This window comes from Zosterops lateralis (genome assembly GCF_965231275.1).
Source record: "Zosterops lateralis genome assembly, chromosome: 15".
NCBI classification, from domain to species: Eukaryota; Metazoa; Chordata; class Aves; order Passeriformes; family Zosteropidae; genus Zosterops; species Zosterops lateralis.
The window spans coordinates 345,444-364,632 of record NC_139775.1 but is presented as its reverse complement, the minus strand read 5'-3'; the positions used below and the strand labels follow the sequence as shown (position 1 = coordinate 364,632).

Sequence of the window (19,189 nt, the reverse complement as noted above, 5' to 3'; positions counted from 1 at the left end):
ATTTTTAAGAACTTTTCCAACCTTAAAAATTCTGCAATTCTCACACAGACCTTTAAGATCCCACCTTTGGTGTCCCTCATGTGTCTATTGGGTGCTGGACAGGGATATCTGCCTTGAGGTTAATCAGTTATCCAACAATTTTCACCCTACTCCATGTACAAGCTGTGCTTTAAAAGCACCATTCAGGTAAAAAAAAAACCAACAAAATCAGGGAGGCAGAGAGATGATATTCCATGAGCAATTCACTTCAGATCCATGAGGAAAACCACCCCCTGGCCTGGATTTATCTCCTGCAAACAGTGGGGGTGAAACTTGTGCTCACACGAGGCTAAAACTGGATCTCTGCAGGGCAGTGGGGGTCTCACTTGACACAGCAGGAGAAATTTGTTTAATTTGCTTTTTATTTCGAGGCTCACTGTCTGTCTGCTGGCAGAAACCCTCACCAGGTGCCTTCATGGTGTTGGGTTTAATTTGGAGTATGTGAGGGGGGAACAGCAGTTTGGGATGGGGAGGAGAGAGAGTGGGATCGGGGTGGTGCCTAAAGAGGCTGCCTGGAACAGAAGCTAGACAGAGTTAAAGGAAAAAAAGTGGGAATTTATTAAAAAGGCCTTCAAAGGATTCACCTTGGGCAGTACAAGAGCCTGGCCGAGGCTACACCCAAGATGGACAATGGGTCATGTATTGGTTTCATGTCTTTCACACTTTTCTAAGTTTTGGTCCATTTCCATATTGGGGTTAATTGTCCAATTGCAGCCTCAGATGATGAAGTCCCATCCTCCCAGTTTGCTCTCCTCAATTTATACTTTCCAGGCCTGAAGCTGCAATGTGTCCTTGGATTGTTTTGCCTGACTGAGCTGTGAAGAGAACTTGCTGACACTTTATGTAAAAAGTTCAGAGTTACACACTAAAGCAGTGCAGAATCTGGAAAACACAAAGTTAAAACTTGAGGCATCAGGGGGAACAGCTGCTGGCGGGTTCTGAAGCTGCCAGAGCAGAAGGAAGATTTAACACCCAGCAAACACCTGCTTGGAGCAGTTCAGCTCCTCGGGCACATGGCAGGGAGGGACAGATGGAATGAGTGTGGCAGGTTGTGCAAAAAAGCTGGGAATCGCTATGGGATGAGCAGGAACGTGCTGCCCTGTCCTCATGTGGTGCTGGAGCCATGCTGTAGGATTTCAGCTTTTCTATTTTTGATATATTTGTAGGAGATTTGTAGCTATGATCACCTGCTGGTGGTGGTGTCACTCATTGGGGGGCCTCTCCTCTCCTCTGACTGTTCCCATTTCTCAGACAGGCCCTTCCAGCCCTTCCCATTTCATTTATTCCCTGTGGGACACATGGGCTGTGTGTCCCACAAGCTCTGCTTTTCTTCTGGTTGGACATCAGGCGGAATTTTTCCATGGAAGGAGTGGTCAGGCACTGGGAAGGTTTGGAGTGCCCATCCCTGGAGGTGTCCAAGGAATTCCTGGAGGTGGCACTCAGAGCTCTGGGCTGGGGATAAGATGAGGATTTAATAATCTTGGAGGTCTTTTCCAATTTGAATGATTCAGGATTCCTGTGCCATCTTTTACACCCAAAACCTTAAAAAAAACCTTCAAAACCAACTGAAAAACAACAAAGGGTCTTATACTCAGAGCTCTGGGCTGGGGACAAGGTAGGCATTGGGCACAGCTGGGGCTGGATGATCCTGGAGGGCTTTTCCAACCTCAGGGGTTCTGGGATTTTGTGATCTTGCTCTTAAAATGGACTTGGTGATCCTGGAGGTCTTTCCCAATGTTGGTGATCCTGGCATTGCATGATTTCCATCAGAAAAGGTGAACTGGTCTGGGTGACTGTCAGGGGTGGGGATCTCCTTTATTAAGGCTCTGAGATTGAGGCACTGCCAGGTTAATTGGAATTGTCTCCAACATGAGTTTCAAAGCAGAGAGTTGGATCCTGGTCTCCCATAATTTGGGAAGATGTGGCCTGCAGTTTGATGGGAAGTATCTGGTGTGGGACTTGATGATCTTGGAGGGCTTTTCCAGCTTAAATCATGCTGGGATTCTGCCCCTTTCTTTGTGGCAGCCTCACCTCTGCTGTCTCTGTGTGACCTGGGGGGAGCCCTGGGAATGTTCTGCCCTCTCTGGGCTCTGAGCCATTCCTGGGGCGTGTTCCCCTCACTCCCTGGGATTTGTGGCACAGGCTGTGTGAGGATTTTCAGGGATGGTCAAGATGTTGAGAATCCTGGAATGGTTTGGGTTGGGAAGGACCTTCAAGCCCATCCAGTTCCAACCCCAACGTCTTCCACCATCCCAAGTTGCTCCAACCCCATCCAACCTGGCCTGGGACACTTCCAGGGATGGAGCAGCCACGAATTCTCTGGCCAAGAGGATTTCAGGGAGTGTTGTTTCCCATCTCCAGGGACATCTCACCCTCCTTGACCAGTGTGGGCACCTTCTCCTAACCTTGAGGCCAAGCTGGAGAGCTCCTGGTGCTCCTGGAGTTCATAGGAACAGGCCTGAACTTATTTTCCTTCCTTGAAGACAGAGTAATTAAATCCAGTATGTACAGATCCCTCAAATTGACAGCCGCCCACAGAGGTAAAAACAGGAAATCCATTAACTTCATTATTTAAAAAATAAAATAAAAATCCTCCCAACTGATTCCTCTGTCACTTAAAGTTCTGCATGGAAGGAGGGCTAATTTAACGCTGCATTAACTCCCTGTTATCACCCTCCTGTTACCTAAGTAGTTCCTAATGACTACCCTGGAGAGCACTTGGAAGCTTTTAAAAGTTTTTATGCTAAATTTTTTTTTTTCCTCTGGGTAGTTTATACTTTAAGAACAAAAGTTCCTGCTAACGTTCTCCCAAATCTCCCAACAGCAGCCAGAACTTTTCTGGTGGTTGCAGAAATGTGAAGTGTCCCCAGGCTGAGGTGACTTTAAGGAACAAGAAATGGGAAGTATTTAATGGTGGTGGTTGAGGATGGGTTTGGCTGTGGGAAGCTGGGTCAGGCCTTGGGTTTGTGGTGTCCTGGAGTGGGCTGGGGTTTGCAGCTCTGCCCAGGATCCTTTCCAAAGGGGATTCTGAGGTTCAGCAAAGAGTTTTGGCTCTCAAAACCCTGAAAAGCCTTGAGACTCCATCTGTGAGATGTGTTTTGGGCTCTGGGAGGGGCACTGCTGAAGGAGAAGCAATAAATCACAGCCTCTTCTTGTTGTCTCCTCCTCACTCATCTGGTGGGCAATTTCCTCCTGTTTTAATCATTTATCTTTTCTCATTTATCCTTTCTCAGGCTTGGCCCAGCTCCACTTCTCAGAGCAGCACCTCAGAATTTTGGGGGAATTTTTTTTGGGAGTGACCTCAGAATGAATTATTTGTGCTGCTCTGCAGTGTTTTTAAGTCATAAAGCTGAAACTTTGTGCTTTATTCATGTAAAAGGGAGCTTTGCTGTTCAAGTGCCTGGGATTGGCTTTCCCACTGACTGGAAAACGTGAATTATTTCAGTATTAATCCTCACACATGTTCTCTGTTGAGGGAGGAGATTCAGAGCTGCTCTTTGAGGTTGTTAACGGGAGTTTGATGTTTGCAGGTTGTGATTGTTGGTCTCTCCATTGGGAATCACCACAAATCCTGTCCAGGTAGAGGGAATCTTGGAAATCTCAAAATGAACAGGAGCAATTCTTGTCTTTGTGCCTCTGTTTTTAGTGATATTGGAAAGCTGGGGAGTGAAGGGAGAGAGTCTGGGAGGGTTGTTGTCCTTGTGGAAAAGGAAAAATGACTGGGAAAACCAGCTCATTCCAGCAGGTGGTAACTGGGACCTGTGAGAACCAAACCCAGCTGGAACTGGTGGTTCTGGTTTGGGTGGGACTGATAATCCACACTGAAGGTAAATGAGGTGTTTGTGGTGAGCTGGCAGGAGCAGGATTTGGGGCATTTTTTGGGTTTTTGACTGGCAGGGGGGATGTGTTGTCCAGGCAGCTCTTTTAGGGATGGTTTGGAGCTTTGCTTGGAGGAAGTTGTTGGAGGATGGAAGGATCGACAGGGATCACCTGGAGCACTGTCCAAACTCTTCTGGAGCTCTGGCAGCCTCGGGATTGTGCCTTTTTCCCAATATCCCAGCAAAACTTCCCTGCCCCAGCTCCAGCCACGGCCCAGAGAGAGGAGGAGACGAATTTTAAAGTCAAGTTTTTATGGTTTAGAATCATCCCTTTAAATGTGGGCTGCAGGAAATACAGCTCTGGGATTGATGTTCCCATGGAATGACCCCGATGTGAGCTGGTTGTGCCCGAGGCTGGCCCTGAGGCCATTCCCAGCCTCCTGCACCTCCCTGGGCACAGCACAGGCAGCTTTGGCCCAAAAGGCTCCAGCATTTCCAGGGCTTTTGGCTGTCAGAGCCTGGGGATGGGAGCTGTGGGTGCTGCGAGCCTGGAGTGGTTCAATCCCAAAATGTCCCAAATTTAGGATTTAAAGTCACCTCCCCAAATCAGGAGAGATCCAGACTCTGGAGCAGGGATAAATCCCCTGGTCCTCAGCACAACTCAGATGTTTCCAACAGGTGCCTTAAGGCTCAAACTGAAACCAAAGCACTCTGGGTTTCAGGGAGGTGGGCTCGGGAGCAGCTTTAATTCCAGGGAAAGTCAGTGTGGGTTGGATCTCCCTCCCCTTGGCTGCTGGGCTGTCTGACACACAATATCTGCAGGGAGACAGCTGCGCTGGGAGCTGCAAAATCTGCATCTCGTGCAGCAGCATTTGTCTGTGCCCTGCAAACGTGCTCTGTGGAAATTGGATGTGTGGGTGTTTCTGTACAGAGAGAAACAATTGGCTGCTTTCACCTCGTCCCCTGGTTTAGGAAGGGAAATGAATAAGAATTAATTACCTGAACTCTTTCTAGCATAGCCAGGTATGAAGGTTGATTTTGCCCAGGTGATTTTTTTCGAGTCAGAAAAAGAGAAAATAAGAAAATTTGCTATCTCTGGACCTAATTTTTTATCTTCTAAAGGCTTTCAGCTCTTCCCTCCCTCACTGCTTTCTCCCTAATTGTCCAGAAAACTGTTTTGAGATGCGGAGACTGGGGGAAAGGACTGTGCTGAATGCTCTGCAGCCATGGCCAGGCTTGGGATGGTGAATTTATTCACGGTAGATAATAAAGGTGAAAATTGGACATCACCTGACGTTGAATACAAACCCTACCTGACATGAGGGGTTTGAGCATTTGGAGGAGGCAAAACACTCGAAAACCTGAAAAGGAAGAGGGAAAAATGCATTTAGGTTTGGAGTTTGCTTCTTCCCTTCCCTCCTCCCCTTGGGCACATCCTCTCTTGCTCCTCCTCCTCCCCTACCCCAGCAGAGACCTCTGGAAAATCCCAGCTTGTGGATTTTGCCACCCCGAGTTCCGAGCGCGTCCCAAACTCTGGGAGCGCGTGTGGGGCGGGCGCAGTCGCCATTGGCAGTTGATTTTTATTCCCTTTTTTTTTTTTTCTCCCCCCAAAAAAACCCCAAAAACCCAGCCCGTGGCTCCCTCTCCGGCTGCGCCAGAGATAACAATGAGGGGCTTTGTGCTGCCCTGCAGCTGCTGAAATTTGACGAGATCCAAGTGAGGAAAACAGGAGCAGGTGGGTCAACAACGTGACCCTTTCGTTCCCAGCAGTATCAGTGAGGCCAGGGATGGAGCCCAGGAATAAGGAGGTGTCGGTTGGGGCTTGGAGGATGGGATTTGTCTCTTGGAGAGAGCCCTGAGGGGGTTTGCTGCTGCTTATGGGATGGGTTTCACCCCCAAAACTCCAGGAGTGAGGAATGTTATTGGAGGAGGTTATTGCTCCCTTCAATCCCAGACTGTTCATTGGTTTTTTGGATGCTCCATGGCTTCCGTGTGGATGCTCCTGAAGCTCCCAATGGCCGATACCTGCCTTCCCACCCCACAGCCCTAAAGTGGGGCTGTCCCAAATGCAGCTGCTCCATCCTTAGAAGTGTCCAAGGCCAGGTTGGACGGGGGCTTGGAGCAGCCTGGGACAGTGGAATTGTCCCTGTCCATGGCAAGGGTGGCACTGGATGGGCTTTAAGATCCCTTCTGACCCAAACCATTCCATGATTCTATTCCAGTTTCTTCTCTGAGTCCCCTCAGGTCATGGAGATGACCCCTGTCCTACCAAATGTCAAGGGTGGGGATTGCTGCAGTTGGAGGAGGGTTTGGGGTGTGCTTCCCAAAGTGTTTGATGCACATGGAGGACGTGGCTGTGTTCGCCTCCTGGCACTGCTACATCAGCAAATGCATCTCATAGTAGGATTCTGGAATGGCTCAGGTTGGGAGGGACCTTAAACATCACCTTCCTCACCTCCATCACTGCTCCTATTTGATAACAGCAAGAGGAGGATGAAAACCAGGAGAGAAATCTTGAGGTTAAGGAGCTGGGAGGCTCAATGAGGAACCCTGGAGAAATCTTGAAGTTCAGGAGCTGGGAGGGGCAGTGAGGAACCCTGGAGAGATCCTGGAGTTCAGGAGCTGGGAGGATCAGTGAGGAACCCTGGAGAGGTCCTGGAGTTCAGGAGCTGGAAGGAGCAGTGAGGAACCCTGGAGAAATTCTGGAATTAAGGATCTGGGAGGAACCAGCTGCTCCTCAGAACTCCTCTGCCAAGTGTGGTGACCTGGCTGATCTCTTCAGGTGTCAGGGAGTGTTTGTGAAGCCCTGAATGGTGTTCAGAGGTGACAACACTCAAACCTCAGCAGGGCCGTGCCTCCAGCCCCTCAGACCTGTCGAAGAATCCAAAGGATTTGGAGTCTGAGGCTTTTGGGGCAGATGTGAACAACTGTGTGTGAGTCAGCGGGGAGGAACGGGAGGTTCTGCTGATGGATTTGCTAATCTTGGGCCTGGTGTCATTTTACAACCCAGCGAGGGTGAGCTGGAGCCCAGCTCCCCCCTCGTCTGCTGAGCCATGGAATCGCTTGTGGTGTTCAACATGTTCATATCCTCAAATCTTCCCGACTGAGCTGGAATTTTTATAGAAACAACGGCACAGGAGCATCTGGGATAATCCCAGAGCTTCCACTGGCCACAGAGCAGCACCTAGCAGCACTTTGTTTGCACGAGATGAAGCCTGAAAGAGGAGTGGGCTTGAGGGTCTTGGAGGTCTTCTCCAAGGTTAATGTTTCGCTAGGAATGACAGATTATGGTCAGGATGAGTCTGTGCTGGGTGGAGAAGGGTTTGGGGACACAGCTTTGGGGAGATGGAAGGTTTTGGGCAAGAGACGTTCAGGGTGAGGATGGGATGGATGGGATGGATGATGGAGGGGATGGATGGATGGGTGGATGGATGGGTGGATGCTCAGAAGAAGCACAGTGGGTGATGCTGTATCCCAGAAAAATGATCCCACATGGGCAGCTGTGGAGACTCCATCCCTCAGGAAGGGGTTTGGGAATAAATCAGAGCCTCTCCCAGCTTATCTTCCCCTAAAACTGGTTTTAGCCCTTGTGATGTGCCCAAGGCAGGATCGCAACCCCACAAACCATGCGTGTCCTCACCAGGGAACGACCAGACCTGGGCAGGATTTAACCCCAAACTGGGGGGTTTTGGGGGCTCAAACTCCTGCCCCAGCCCTTGAACCGAGTTTATCCTTGGCTGCACTTGCAGTTAAGCCCGGCTTGGGGGCCGGCTTAGCCGCAGAGCAGCCGGGAATAGCAGAGCCCTGTCCCGGCAGCTGGCAGCGCTGTTTACTCCGTGCTCCCGCCGTGCCGGCCGGTGCCAGGATTCCAACCCATCCCTTTGGGATAAAAGCACAGGTGCAAGGCTGAACTCGTCATCCCGGGGAGGCCAAGGCCATGCCAGGAAAAGCTTGGCTCGCCTCGGCCCCAGGCGGGTGCTGGGAGCATCCTCCCGGAGCCACGGGATGTGCGGGAATTGTCATCCTTGTGTGCCCCTTCCCGGGAATGGGGGTTCAAAATAAAGCAGGAAAAAGAAATAGAAATAAAGCAGGAGAAGCTGCTGGTGTGTGCCCCGCTGGGTGAGGGGATGGATGCACAGGCAGGGATGCAGGGGTTTGGATCGCCAGCAGGGCAGGGTGGCTGATTACCATATGAAAACAGGGATAACAGTGGGATTCTTGTACTGGCAGGAATGAGGGAGATCTACGACCCTTTTGGTGCCAGTCAGCCCCGGAGCTGAGTTCAGGCACAATTAACCTTTCAGTTTTGGGATGAGCCGGTGCTTTCCTGCTGCAGCTGCTTTTTTGGGGGGACAATATTCCTTATTTCTCCTCCCAGAAACGTTAATTTTGGGCATCTGTGGTGGTGGGGGCGAGCTGTGCTGGGAACCAAAGGATGTGTGGAGGGGAGGAAGGGGGAGTTTTTAATGGCTTTGATGTGTAATAATCTGAGTTTTAAAAATTCCATTTTGATTTAAGGGGGTTTTACACATTAAGATTAAAAAAAAAAAAAAAAAAAGGCGGTTTCACAACTAGTATTGGAAATATTTTAAAGCAAAATCAAAGTGGTTTTTCTTGTGTGACAACATCAAATCAGGGCCCGGGAAAATCTCAGGGTGGGGGATCAGGGGGCTCAGGCTGAAGCTGGAAGGGATGGATGGATTTGGAATAGGTTTGGAATGTTTCCCTGCCTGTTTGGGCTGGATAAAGGGAATTGTTAAGGATCAAACTGGTGAAATGCCTGGAGAAACCTCAGGAAGGAACAGGATCCATGGACACTGCCTGGTTTAATGTACATAACTGAGAATATTAGTGCCTTAACTTGGCTTCACCAAGGAATTTTCAGGAATTCTCCTCACCAATGTGCCATTTAATGCCTTTTTTTGTGTGGTTTTTTTTGTTTTTTTTTTTAATGATTTCACAGTACAACTCTATCACGCAGAAATATTTGAGAATCAGAACAATTGGAGGTGGGACAAAGCTGGAGCAATTTTGTTTTTGGCAGGGATAAATTGGTGCCTGCAGACGTGGTGGGGGTTGGACTTCACCTGTCAAAACGGAGCTGTGTGTTCTGCCTCTCTTGGAATGATCATCCCAATATTTATTTATAGGCTGGGATGGAGGAGAAAATGCAAAGCACAAATTTGCATGGATTAGGTGGAGTCTGTCTGCTCCAGAGGATCCAGGGAATGGATTCATGGTGGGATCTCTGCTTTGAGCTCAGCCCAGGGTAATTTGGTTAAATCCAGGATTGTGGCAAATCCAGCAGTTGGTAAAAGTGACCTAAAGGACAATTTTGGTGGCATTTTGATTTTTTTGGTGATTAAAATCCCAAGTGTCTCATTGCACTGAATGTCAATTCAGGATCTTAATCACTATTTTTTAAAGCTAAAACTGCCCCATTTTGGCCATGGCACTGCTGGATCCATCCATGACTGAAGGCTTGGTGGTTCAGTGCCTCTTCCCTGAGTACTTAAATCTCTTCTTTTTTCTGCTTCACAGAAGTTTTTAATTTTTATAAAATCCTCCCTTTTATGCAGTTTGTGCTTGGAGAAGAACAGCACAACCCCAAAGCATCAAACCCCTGAATCCTCCTGGTGTGGGATGTCTGATTTCATCCAAATTACCCTTAAAAAGCATTTAAGATGTTTGGTTTTTTTAATCCTTCCACTTCAATTTAATTCCAAGATAACTTCCAGTGCTCGCACCATAATTATTTCCTTCTTCACTTCTCATTGGCCCTGCAGGATGGGAATCCCAGCTGCTGGAGACAGGATTCCTGGGAATATTCCTGTGCCCCCTCTGGACCCTGTCCCGCCTGCCCCAGGGCTCTCCTCCTTCCAAAATTGTCATCTGGAGCTTCCGATGGCTGATTTTCAGGATCATGCTGGGAGCGGTGAGTGCGAATTCATTTTTGGGTTCTGGGAGGTGACAGCAGCAGGAGTTGTCCCATCCCAGCAGGAGTTGTCCCATCCCAGCAGGGAGTTGTCTCATCCCAGTTGGGAATTGTCCCATCCCAGCGGGAATTGTCCCATCCCAGCAGAGAATTGTCCCAATCCAGCACTGTTGGTTTGGGAATTTTCCTGGTTCCAAGAAAAATCTTCCTGCTCTGGTCCTCAGGATCCTTCAGCTGGCTCCTGGTTTTGTTTTGAGGAGGAAATCAGCAGGGAATGATCCATGTGGATGTGTTGGTGCTACATTTAGTGGCTCTTCCCAAGGAATGAAAGGGAAGTTGGGCCCTGTGGCTTTTCCACAGGACTGTTGGAATGTGGTGGGTAATTCCCAGCTTTCCCCGGATTTCTTGTCCCTTTGTGCTGGCTTTTCTCTGTCACTCTCTGCTCTGCTCCGTGGTTGCAAACGGATCAATTCCTGCAGAGCTGCCCCGGGGCCACAGGGAATTTCCAAGCAGCTTGTGAGGGAATCCATGAGGAACTGACACATCCCTGTTAAAATCAAGGCGTGGCAGGAATGTTTTCCCCATCAGCTCCATCTGCTTGGACCTTCCAGAGCATCCCAAAACTTTAAAGCTGATGATCATCACTGTAGGAGGAGTGGTTGGTGTTTTTTGGGGAATTTTGGCTCAGAATCTTTTCAGGGATCTCGGGGTGAAGGTTTTATTTGGGGTGTTTTTCACCAACAGGACCTTAACCAAATGTCAGCACTGGCACTTCATCCCTGAGGGATTCAGGCTGAATCCCAGGATCTTCATCTTTGGATTCAGGGAATGCCTGGATGTGGCTCCCAGGGCTCTGCTCTGGTTGACAGTGTGGGGATTGGTCATGGGATGATGATCCTGGATGATCTTTTCCAGTCTCAGTGATCCCAGGATTTTCTGCTTCTCTGCTTCTCTATGATGTGGATTTTTGAGTGAATTGACACCAAGAGTAGCAAAACATCCCTAATTTCCTTCAAAATTGACCTGATCACTAATTTGCATCCTGCTTTCCTTCTAAACTGGAATCTGCCTAAGCTTTTTTTTTCTTGCTGATGTGTCTCATATATTCTGAATTATGGGACAGGCTGGATATGAAGGAAAACTCTGCTTCCCAAACATCTCTGTTCCCATTCTCTCTGCAATAACTCCTGATATTTTTGGGGAGAGATGTGTCCCTGTGTGCCTGGGATGCTGATACATCACTGACAGGCACGGGAGAGGAAAACATAGAAAGGTCATTAAGGCAGTGATTGATGGGATCTTTAATGCTTTGGGGCCCAAACTCGTGTAGGATTTCTCCTGGCAGGCAGCAGGAAGGGGAAGGATCCTCCTGGAATCCAGGTGCACCTGCTCCCAGGGCATCTTTGGTTTCCTCCTGGCCTGGCCAGGAGCTGAGCATGTCCACCAGGGTGTCTGAGGGGATTTTTCCCAGGGGTGGGATCAGCTATGATTGTGTTTTCTGCAGTTTTCCCACGTGGTTCTCCTGGGCTGGCTGGGGAGAGGCTTTCCTTGGGAAATCCTCCAAGGCAGCAGCATTCCCTGGGGGCAGCTGGGCTTTTCTCACCTCGTGCTGGGAGCATTTTGGGAATGTTTTTTGGGTGGGCAAGGTGCTGTCTCCTCTCCAGGTTCTCTTTTCCATGGTCGGGGCTGATTTCACTTTCCAGCCCCTTTTCCCTCCACTCAGTCTCTCATATTTGGGATCTTTCTCCACGTGGAGCTCTGACAGTCTGGGACTTTGCACTGAGCAGACCTGGTGTGGTTTGGAGGAGGATGTTGGAGGAAAAGATGGAATGAGATGATCTTTAAAGTCTCTTCCAACACAAACCATTTCATGATTGGAGAGTTTTGCTGTTTCCTGCCTAAACCTCCTCCAAAAAATCATGTCCAGACCTTGTTTTATTGTGCACAGGAGCTAGCTGGGCCTGTTTAGGGGTGACACAGTACGGGAGGAGTGGGATAATCCTGGCTGTGGTGGGAGGCTCAGGAGGAGCTCAGGCAGGCTCTGCTGCCGGGGTTTGATTGGCAGCCAGTGCTGGGCTGAGCTCAAATATTGCTGCCTTTTTAAAAGGCATAATTATGTGATTCAATCTATATGTTTGATGTTCCTGATCATCCATTAGAGCGGGATGTAAAGATGGGATGATGCTTCCCAGGAACACACTGAGGCAACAGAAGAGGGGCTCTTTGTGTGAGGCAGCAGTGAGTGATGCAAACATACATTTGCAGGGCTGCTTTCTCTCACCAGAGCCGGGTGGTTTGATGGCTCAGTCGTTTTGTTTGTGACTCTCTCTGTCACTCAGATTCCTCGAGGCTTGGGAGGTGCAAAGTAAGGGTTTGTGATCCCATCAGAGCCACGAGGTGTGTGCTGAGATTTCTGCCACTCCTCAGGTGAAGGGATGAGAGGACACAGCCACAACTTGCACCAGGAGGGTCGGATTAAATATTAGAATTTATTTATTTTTTCTCTGAGGAATGATCGGGTCCATTTTGAAGGAATTTAGGGATGTTTTGCTACTCTCGGTGTCAATTCGCCCAAAAATCCACATCATAGAGAAGCAGAGAATCCTGGGATCACTGAGACTGGAAAAGATCATCCAGGGTCATCATCCCATGACCAATCCCCACACTGTCAACCAGAGCAGAGCCTTGAGAGCTACATCCAGGCATTCCCTGAATCCAAAGATGAAGATCCTGGGATTCAGCCTGAATCCCTCAGGGATGAAGTGCCAGTGCTGACATTTGGTTAAGGTCCTGTTGGTGAAAAAGCTTTGGGATGGGTTGCCCAGAGAAGTGGTGAAGTCACCATGGAAGTGTTTGAGACCTTGGGAATGTGGTTTAGGGGTGCTGCTTGCACTGGATGCTCCTGGAGGTCTCTTCCAATCCGGATGAATTCCGTGTTAACCAAGCCACAGGGACTTCCCAAGAGGAGCAAGCCCCACTTCCAGCAGGGTCCTTGGCTTGGTGGCACTGAGGGGTTTTGTCACCTGTAGCTGCCTGAGGACTCTGCTGTGCTCTCCAAGCCTTGTCCCCTCTCCAGTGAACACAAATATTTGGTTTTCCAGCTGCTCCATTCCCTCGGTGCTGGGTGGGTTTGGGGTAGTGTCAGCCCCTCACTGCAGGCTGGGGGTCCTGGGGGGCTCCTGGCAGCCCTTTTCCCCAAGTGCAGAGTTTAACAACCCCTGATTCCAAAAACAGGGGTTGGTTTGAGCTGTGCTTCCCATCTCCCTGAATCTTGTGGATTCCCAAGCCCAGTCCCATTGGTGCCAACTCTTCCTGGAGCTTCTGATGGAATCCCCAACCTGTGCTTCCAAGGTGAGGCTTTCCCTCCCAGGTGGAAGAGTTTCTGCTTCCTTTTTGAATTGTTTTGGGGTTTTTTTGGGGCAGCAGCCTTGCTCAGGGGCTCTCCATCAAATAAAACTCGTGGTTAAAACCCCACTCAGCAAATCTTAGTGCTGAGATTTTCCTGCAAGACCCAAGAGTAGATTGCAACTTCATGGAGTCCATGAAGTCACATTCTGGGGAATTCCCTGCTGCAGATGACACCCACGTGCTGGGGGAGCCCCAGATTCCTGCCCAGGGCTGGATTGGAGCTTATGAATTGCCAACAGCATCCCGGGGAAAGCTCCTTGTGCCCTGAAAGTTATCAGGGATTGTTAAAGTAAAACCATAAAACAGAATTTCTGTTTCTTCATCAGTGCAGGGGCTGAGGGGAGTTTGTTGAGAGCATGAGCTCAGAAATGTGAGAATTTGGCTCTCATCATCTGCCTGCAACTGCAGCAGCTCTGAGCACACCTGGGAACTGCAGGAGCACAGGGAATGGGGCAGGAGCACAGGGAATGGGGCAGGAGCACAGAGAATGGGGCAGGAGCACAGGAATGGGATCTCAGAGGGGTTTGGGAAGACTCCTGGAGCAGCAGGTTCATCCTTCAGCCCTGCAGTGATGAGGGCTTCCTGATGTCCCTGCCCTGGGCTTTTCCTGGGTTGTGGGAGGAACATTCTGTGGCTGATCCTTGGGAATCCTGGGGTGCTTGGTTGGTGTCCATCAGCACTTCCCTGGGTCTCTCAGCACTGCTGGGATGTGTCCAGCGGATCATCCAACGGACTCCTGGCTCACATGTTGAGCATCACTTGATGATGTTCTGTACAAGGAATATTATCTTGGAATGGTTTGGCTTGGAAAGGATCTTAAAACTCATCCAGTTATAACCTTCCACTATCATGAGTGATCCTTGGACACTTCCAGGGATGAGGCAACCACAACTTCTATGGGAAACAGGGAATGATTATCCCTGCTGAGGGATGCACAGAGGAGATGGAGGAGCTTTGAGCACCGAGGGTGGAAAACTGTGAATAAACAGGGAGTGAAGGTGGAGCTGCCAAGGATCCCAGACATATGGAATGAGTTACCAGGGAAGGTGGCTGGAGCAGTGAGTGTGGCTCTGAGACATCTTGATTAGTTTCTACAGGAAAGGGTTGAAGAGCGGAGTGAAAAACCAGGGAAAGGGGATTTAAAGCACATTACCACTTTAATTTAAAAGTGCCCAAAGCAAGGAAATTCAGATTTCAAACTGCCAATCTCTGCCTGGCTGCTGCAGGTGTTGGGGCTAGGAGGACTCCAGGGTCTGTGTCCAGATGGGTCTGGGGCCATGAGCCCAATCCCAAACTTTGGGTTTGTCCCAGGAATGAGATCCTTTAATAGCTGTGCTCTGTAATAATTTTATTCTTTATAACAGAAATGTATTTTTCTTTAATAATCTGCCCTGTGTGCAGTGCCCTCAGCACTCTCTCTGTGTGATGATGGCCTTAAAACTTGCAGTATCAGGGCTGGGCTCCCTCAGGAAGGGTTTTCTTCCCCCTTTTATCTTACCAATTTGGAGAGCCCTTCCCAGGAGGTGCACCCTCTGCTCCTCCTCACGTCATACACGAGGTTCTGAGGAGGAATTTAGAGGAAATTTAGGGAAGCCCAAGAGCATCTTTTGCACTTGGGATTTATGACTTGGCCGTGCCTCCCCTTGCTTTGCTTCCTGTAAACAAGATTTCTATTTATTTTTTTTTCCCACTTCCCAGATTTCCCTCTCTGTCAGAATGTCCCCCCCTCCTCCTTCCCAAATCTTCCCAAATCCAGCCCCTCTGAGCTGTTCAGGAACATGCTCAGAAGTGGCTGCAGAACAGGGGAGTTGGGAGCAGTTTTTGGCAGGCAGAGACTTAGAAAATAATTTCAATCCTTTGATGTTTCAAATCTACACAAGAGATATTTTTCCTCTTTTGCAGGAGGATAAAATATCATTTAAAATGACAGTTTTGGGGGGAAAAATTAGAAAGAATTATAATATCAGGGGTTTTTTCCCCTTAAATTATCACAGTTTTCTTCCTGTGCATTTGTCCATCTTTCTCCGAGATATGTTTTCACAAAGAAAAGGATCAATTCCTTCCAGATTATTTATATACATCACTTGATATTTAATACGCTTTTAAACGGTTTTGAATTTTTTTCTTTGCTGCTAAAAAACCCACTTCTTTTAACCCACTGCACCAAATCCTCCCAGAACCTTGCGGTTGGTGCAAAACTCTTGGTGTTCCTTGTTTTGTTTTTCGCTTGGAGCCTGTTAAAAAGTGTCAGGACGTGGGTGGCATTTGAAAGGTTACTGGAAAGGGTGGGGCTGTGATTAGCTAAGAAGGGAGAGATGAACTTTTCTGGCAAAAATAAGGAAGACTTTGAAGCAAACAGGATCTGGATGCCTGCAGTCAAATGGAATCAAATAAAAGTCGGAATTTCAGATCCCGAAATATGAAAAAAAAGGGAGAGAGCAGCAGCAGAAGCCAGCGGATGTAGATGTCAGCTCCCTGACAGGCATGCCCTGATCCTGGGCATTATGGCCCTGAAATGGAGAATAATTATTCTAATTTGTTTTATTACATTAGCGTGGGTAGGAGGGGAAGAAAGGGAGCTTTCTTCGCTGCCTTTGCCTCATTATTCCTCGGCGAGCACGGCGGGGCCGGCTCCCGGCTCCCGCGCCGGGCCCTTCATGGGAATTTTTGGAAAATGATGTCTGCAATGTTCTGACCTTTGCCGTCCCAGCTGCAGCCTCCTCCTCTCTGCAGGGATCCCACACTTGACTCCTTAGCAACCTCCTTTGTACTGATCTGATCTCTCCCTCTCTCTTCGTTTGTCTGGTAATAGCCCTTGGCAGCGGGACTTGTTGTTCCTTGGTGGCTGGAAAAGGCAGGAGCTGCCGGTGCCAAGGGTTTTGCAGGATCCCTTTTGCAGGATGCCTTCAGAGCCCCCCCCCAGATGCTGCTGGTGGCTCCTCAAAGGGGCTTTTTTTTTTTAGGGGTGGGGGAGTGGAACAAATTGAAGGAAGTGAAGTGAACAGCAGGGAGAGTTCTGCAGGGATGTGCTTTGGGATCTGTGGTTGCTCCGTGCTGGATGTGAAGGTTCACCTTGAGCTCCTGAGACCTGTCCTGGGGTCAGCTCAGAGCCCCCCTGTGCAGGAAGGACCAGGCAGGTGGGGTTTGCTCACCTGGATGGTGGCAGGATCCTGGAATGGTTTGGGTTGGAAGGCACCCTCATGGGCAGGGACAGCTCCTGCAGGCTGGGGTTGGGAATATTAATCCACAAACGCCAGAAGTTTATGTCCAATAAGGAGACAGAGGAGTCCTTTGACTTTACTGGAATAAAGGGAGAGGCCATGGGGCATTTCCCCTGGCATGTCTCCAATATTTGGAGGATGCAGTCTCCTATTTATTCCAGTTTCCCATCCACATTTCCCTCTCTCTTTCCCCACTGGCTGAGGTACTCAAGAGTTCCAGACTTCCCAAAGTGCCCAATACCTAAAATTCCCCTTTAATATATAACCCCCCTTTTATTTTTTAATTCTTATGGAATTTATGGGTTTCCCCCATCGTTTCTGTCATCTTTCAATATCCAATTTCATTTACCAGCAAACCCACAGTTTGTTTGTAAAGGCAAATATCTTCTTTTTCCATTCATCGACCCGTGGAATTGTTTCTTGGGTCTCTCAGTGCTGGTTTTATCCACCAGCAGACCCAGAGTTTGTGTCATTCCTCTCACTAAGCTCCATCCAGGCTGGCCTTGGACACCTCCTCAGGGTGTGCTCAGGGTGATGTGGAAGTGCCAGGCTTGGAGCTGGGAAGGTGCAGAGCAAAGCAGAGTCAGCTGAGGAGCACACAGCTGTCCTTCCCTGCCTGAGGAATTGTGAGCCATGGAATGGTTTGGGTTGGAACAGACCTTAAATCCCATCCAGTGCCACCCCAGGGACACCTCCCACCATTCCAGAGTGCTCCAAGCCTGGCCTCAAACTCTTCTAAGGATGGAGCATCCTCTTCCTCCTCTCTTTCCATGGAAGAAGCAGCAGGAATCTGACTGCAGTGAGAACATCAGGGGCAGCTCTGGTTCACCCCTTTGTGTCACAGCTGTGGCAGGAGCTGTGTCACCTGTTTTCCCTGGTGGGACATTCTCTAAAGAACAGAAAACTTGGGATCCAGCTCGTCCTTCCTGCACCACAGACCTTGATCCATCAGCAGGGAGGGAGGTGTGCAAGGTCCCGAGTCCTGGAGCTCTGAGGGAGTTTCAGACCCTCAGCTGAAGTTGGTATCATTGGATTCCTCAGATTTAGGTTCTCCAGGAGCTTCCTCCAGCCCGGCCCTTAAATGATTTTATTTTTAGCTTTCACCTTGGGAAGCTCCTTCCTCTCCCACGAACTGGGGTCTAAATTTGTCTCAGAATACCCTGGCAGGGGTTTGGCTTTCACAGAGATGGTGAAACCACTTTTCCTGTGGGTAGCAGAGGTGGGAAGTGCACGGAGCTGGGATTTTCTCTGGAAAACATTCCTTATTTATAGCAGGAGCAAAACAAAAAATCTCCATTATAGCTGGGAATTTTTGGGGTGGGGTTTAACCCATTTTTTATACACCAAAGACACAGAAAGGTCTTTAAATTGACTCTAAATTTAAAGGGTAATTTAAATTTAATGGGTGCCCCATTCCCCACCCTTCCCTCTGGAGCTGGGATCGATAGGGAATTTTGCAGACATAGCTTGAGTCACCAGGCTTTTGCTCAGCTTCCCGTGCTATTGGCCTGTCTGTACCATTTTTTTTTTTTTTTTTTTCAGAATTAATTTTGGGCTGAAAAAGTCTCAAAGAAGTGCTTTGTTCCTCCTTGACACTCACTCCAGGGAAAAAAGGAGAAAAAAAAAAGGAGAAAAAGGAAAAAAACTCCAAAAAACGTGGAAAATCTGACATCTGCATTGTAGAGAAAAATCAATAGATGGGAGGAATATAATTATCCCCCACTCCTGAAGGAATTTTTCAGAAATTTTTTGGAACAGTGACTCATATGGGCTTAGGGCTTGAATGACATTTTAATTATTCTGGCTTTTTTTTTTTTTTTTTTTTTGCTTTGAATCACCCAAGTACAGCCTAGAAGGGGCACAGTTGGGCACAGGCAGCACGGGAAGATGAAAGGGCAGGAGCTGGGGCTGGAGCTGAGCTCTTCCGTCCCTTCAGGTGGGGGCTGGATCCATGAGGGATCCCCTTGGATTCCGTTTTCTGGCATCTTGTAAATAAGGGAACGTTTCCTCTGCTTTGGGAATGTTTTATTCCGTAATTCCAGAGCAGGGCTGGTGGATGGAGACAGTGTGGGGGAATTTTGTTATCCACCATTAAAGTAAATCTAAAAACAACAACAAAATAAATCCTAAGTGAAACCCTAAATGTCATTTTCCTCGCCCCGTGAGAAATGCTGCTGGATTTAATTCCCTTTAATTTGGGGAGTTTGGAGTTTTCCAAGTCCAGGCAGGTGCTGCATCCCCATCCTGCCCTGAGCTCCTTGGCCCTGCCCTGGAGGGGGCAAACCTGGCAGGGGAGGAGGAATTGAGCCCATATTTCATTCTGGAGCTTAATTCAATCCAGGGCCAACGTTTTCTCCTCCTCCTGCTGTAAATTACTGTGACAAGGACCTCAAGCTCCCCCTTTCCCAGGCCAGGGGTGCTCATTATCCCCAGTGCCCGACCCCAGTGTCCCCACAGCCACCAGCCCAGCAGTGGGAATTTAATAATCCCAGATTCAGAGCGAAGCCACGGAAGTGAAAGGGCCTCTGCTGGTTCACTTGGCCACCTGGTTTGCTTGCCTGGAGCTCCGATTTAATTTGTGTCCCTGAAAACTTCCCGATTTCCGGGAGTGCCCTTGGATGTGCCGAGCTGCCGTGGGGTGGTCGGGGATCTTCTCCAGGATTCTGTGATTCCTCCTCTTTCTCCTTTCCTGCCTTTCCCCAGCAGAGGTGAAGTCTCAGAACACGGAGATTCTGCTCTGTGCATGTTTTGCTCTCGTTCCTGAGTCC

General features: G+C 48.9%; 1 protein-coding gene across 1 annotated transcript in view; it reads left to right on the top strand.

Annotated features, from left to right (window-relative positions):
- LMF1 (lipase maturation factor 1) overlaps nucleotides 1-19,189 on the top strand; it is a gene marked incomplete at its 5' end in the record, with an annotated part of 151,253 nt that overhangs the window by 37,310 nt on the left and 94,754 nt on the right. The window contains one exon of the mRNA XM_083872138.1: nucleotides 9,644-9,792. Coding sequence (XP_083728264.1) covers nucleotides 9,644-9,792 — 149 coding nt within the window. The remainder of the gene's footprint in view (nucleotides 1-9,643; nucleotides 9,793-19,189) is intronic.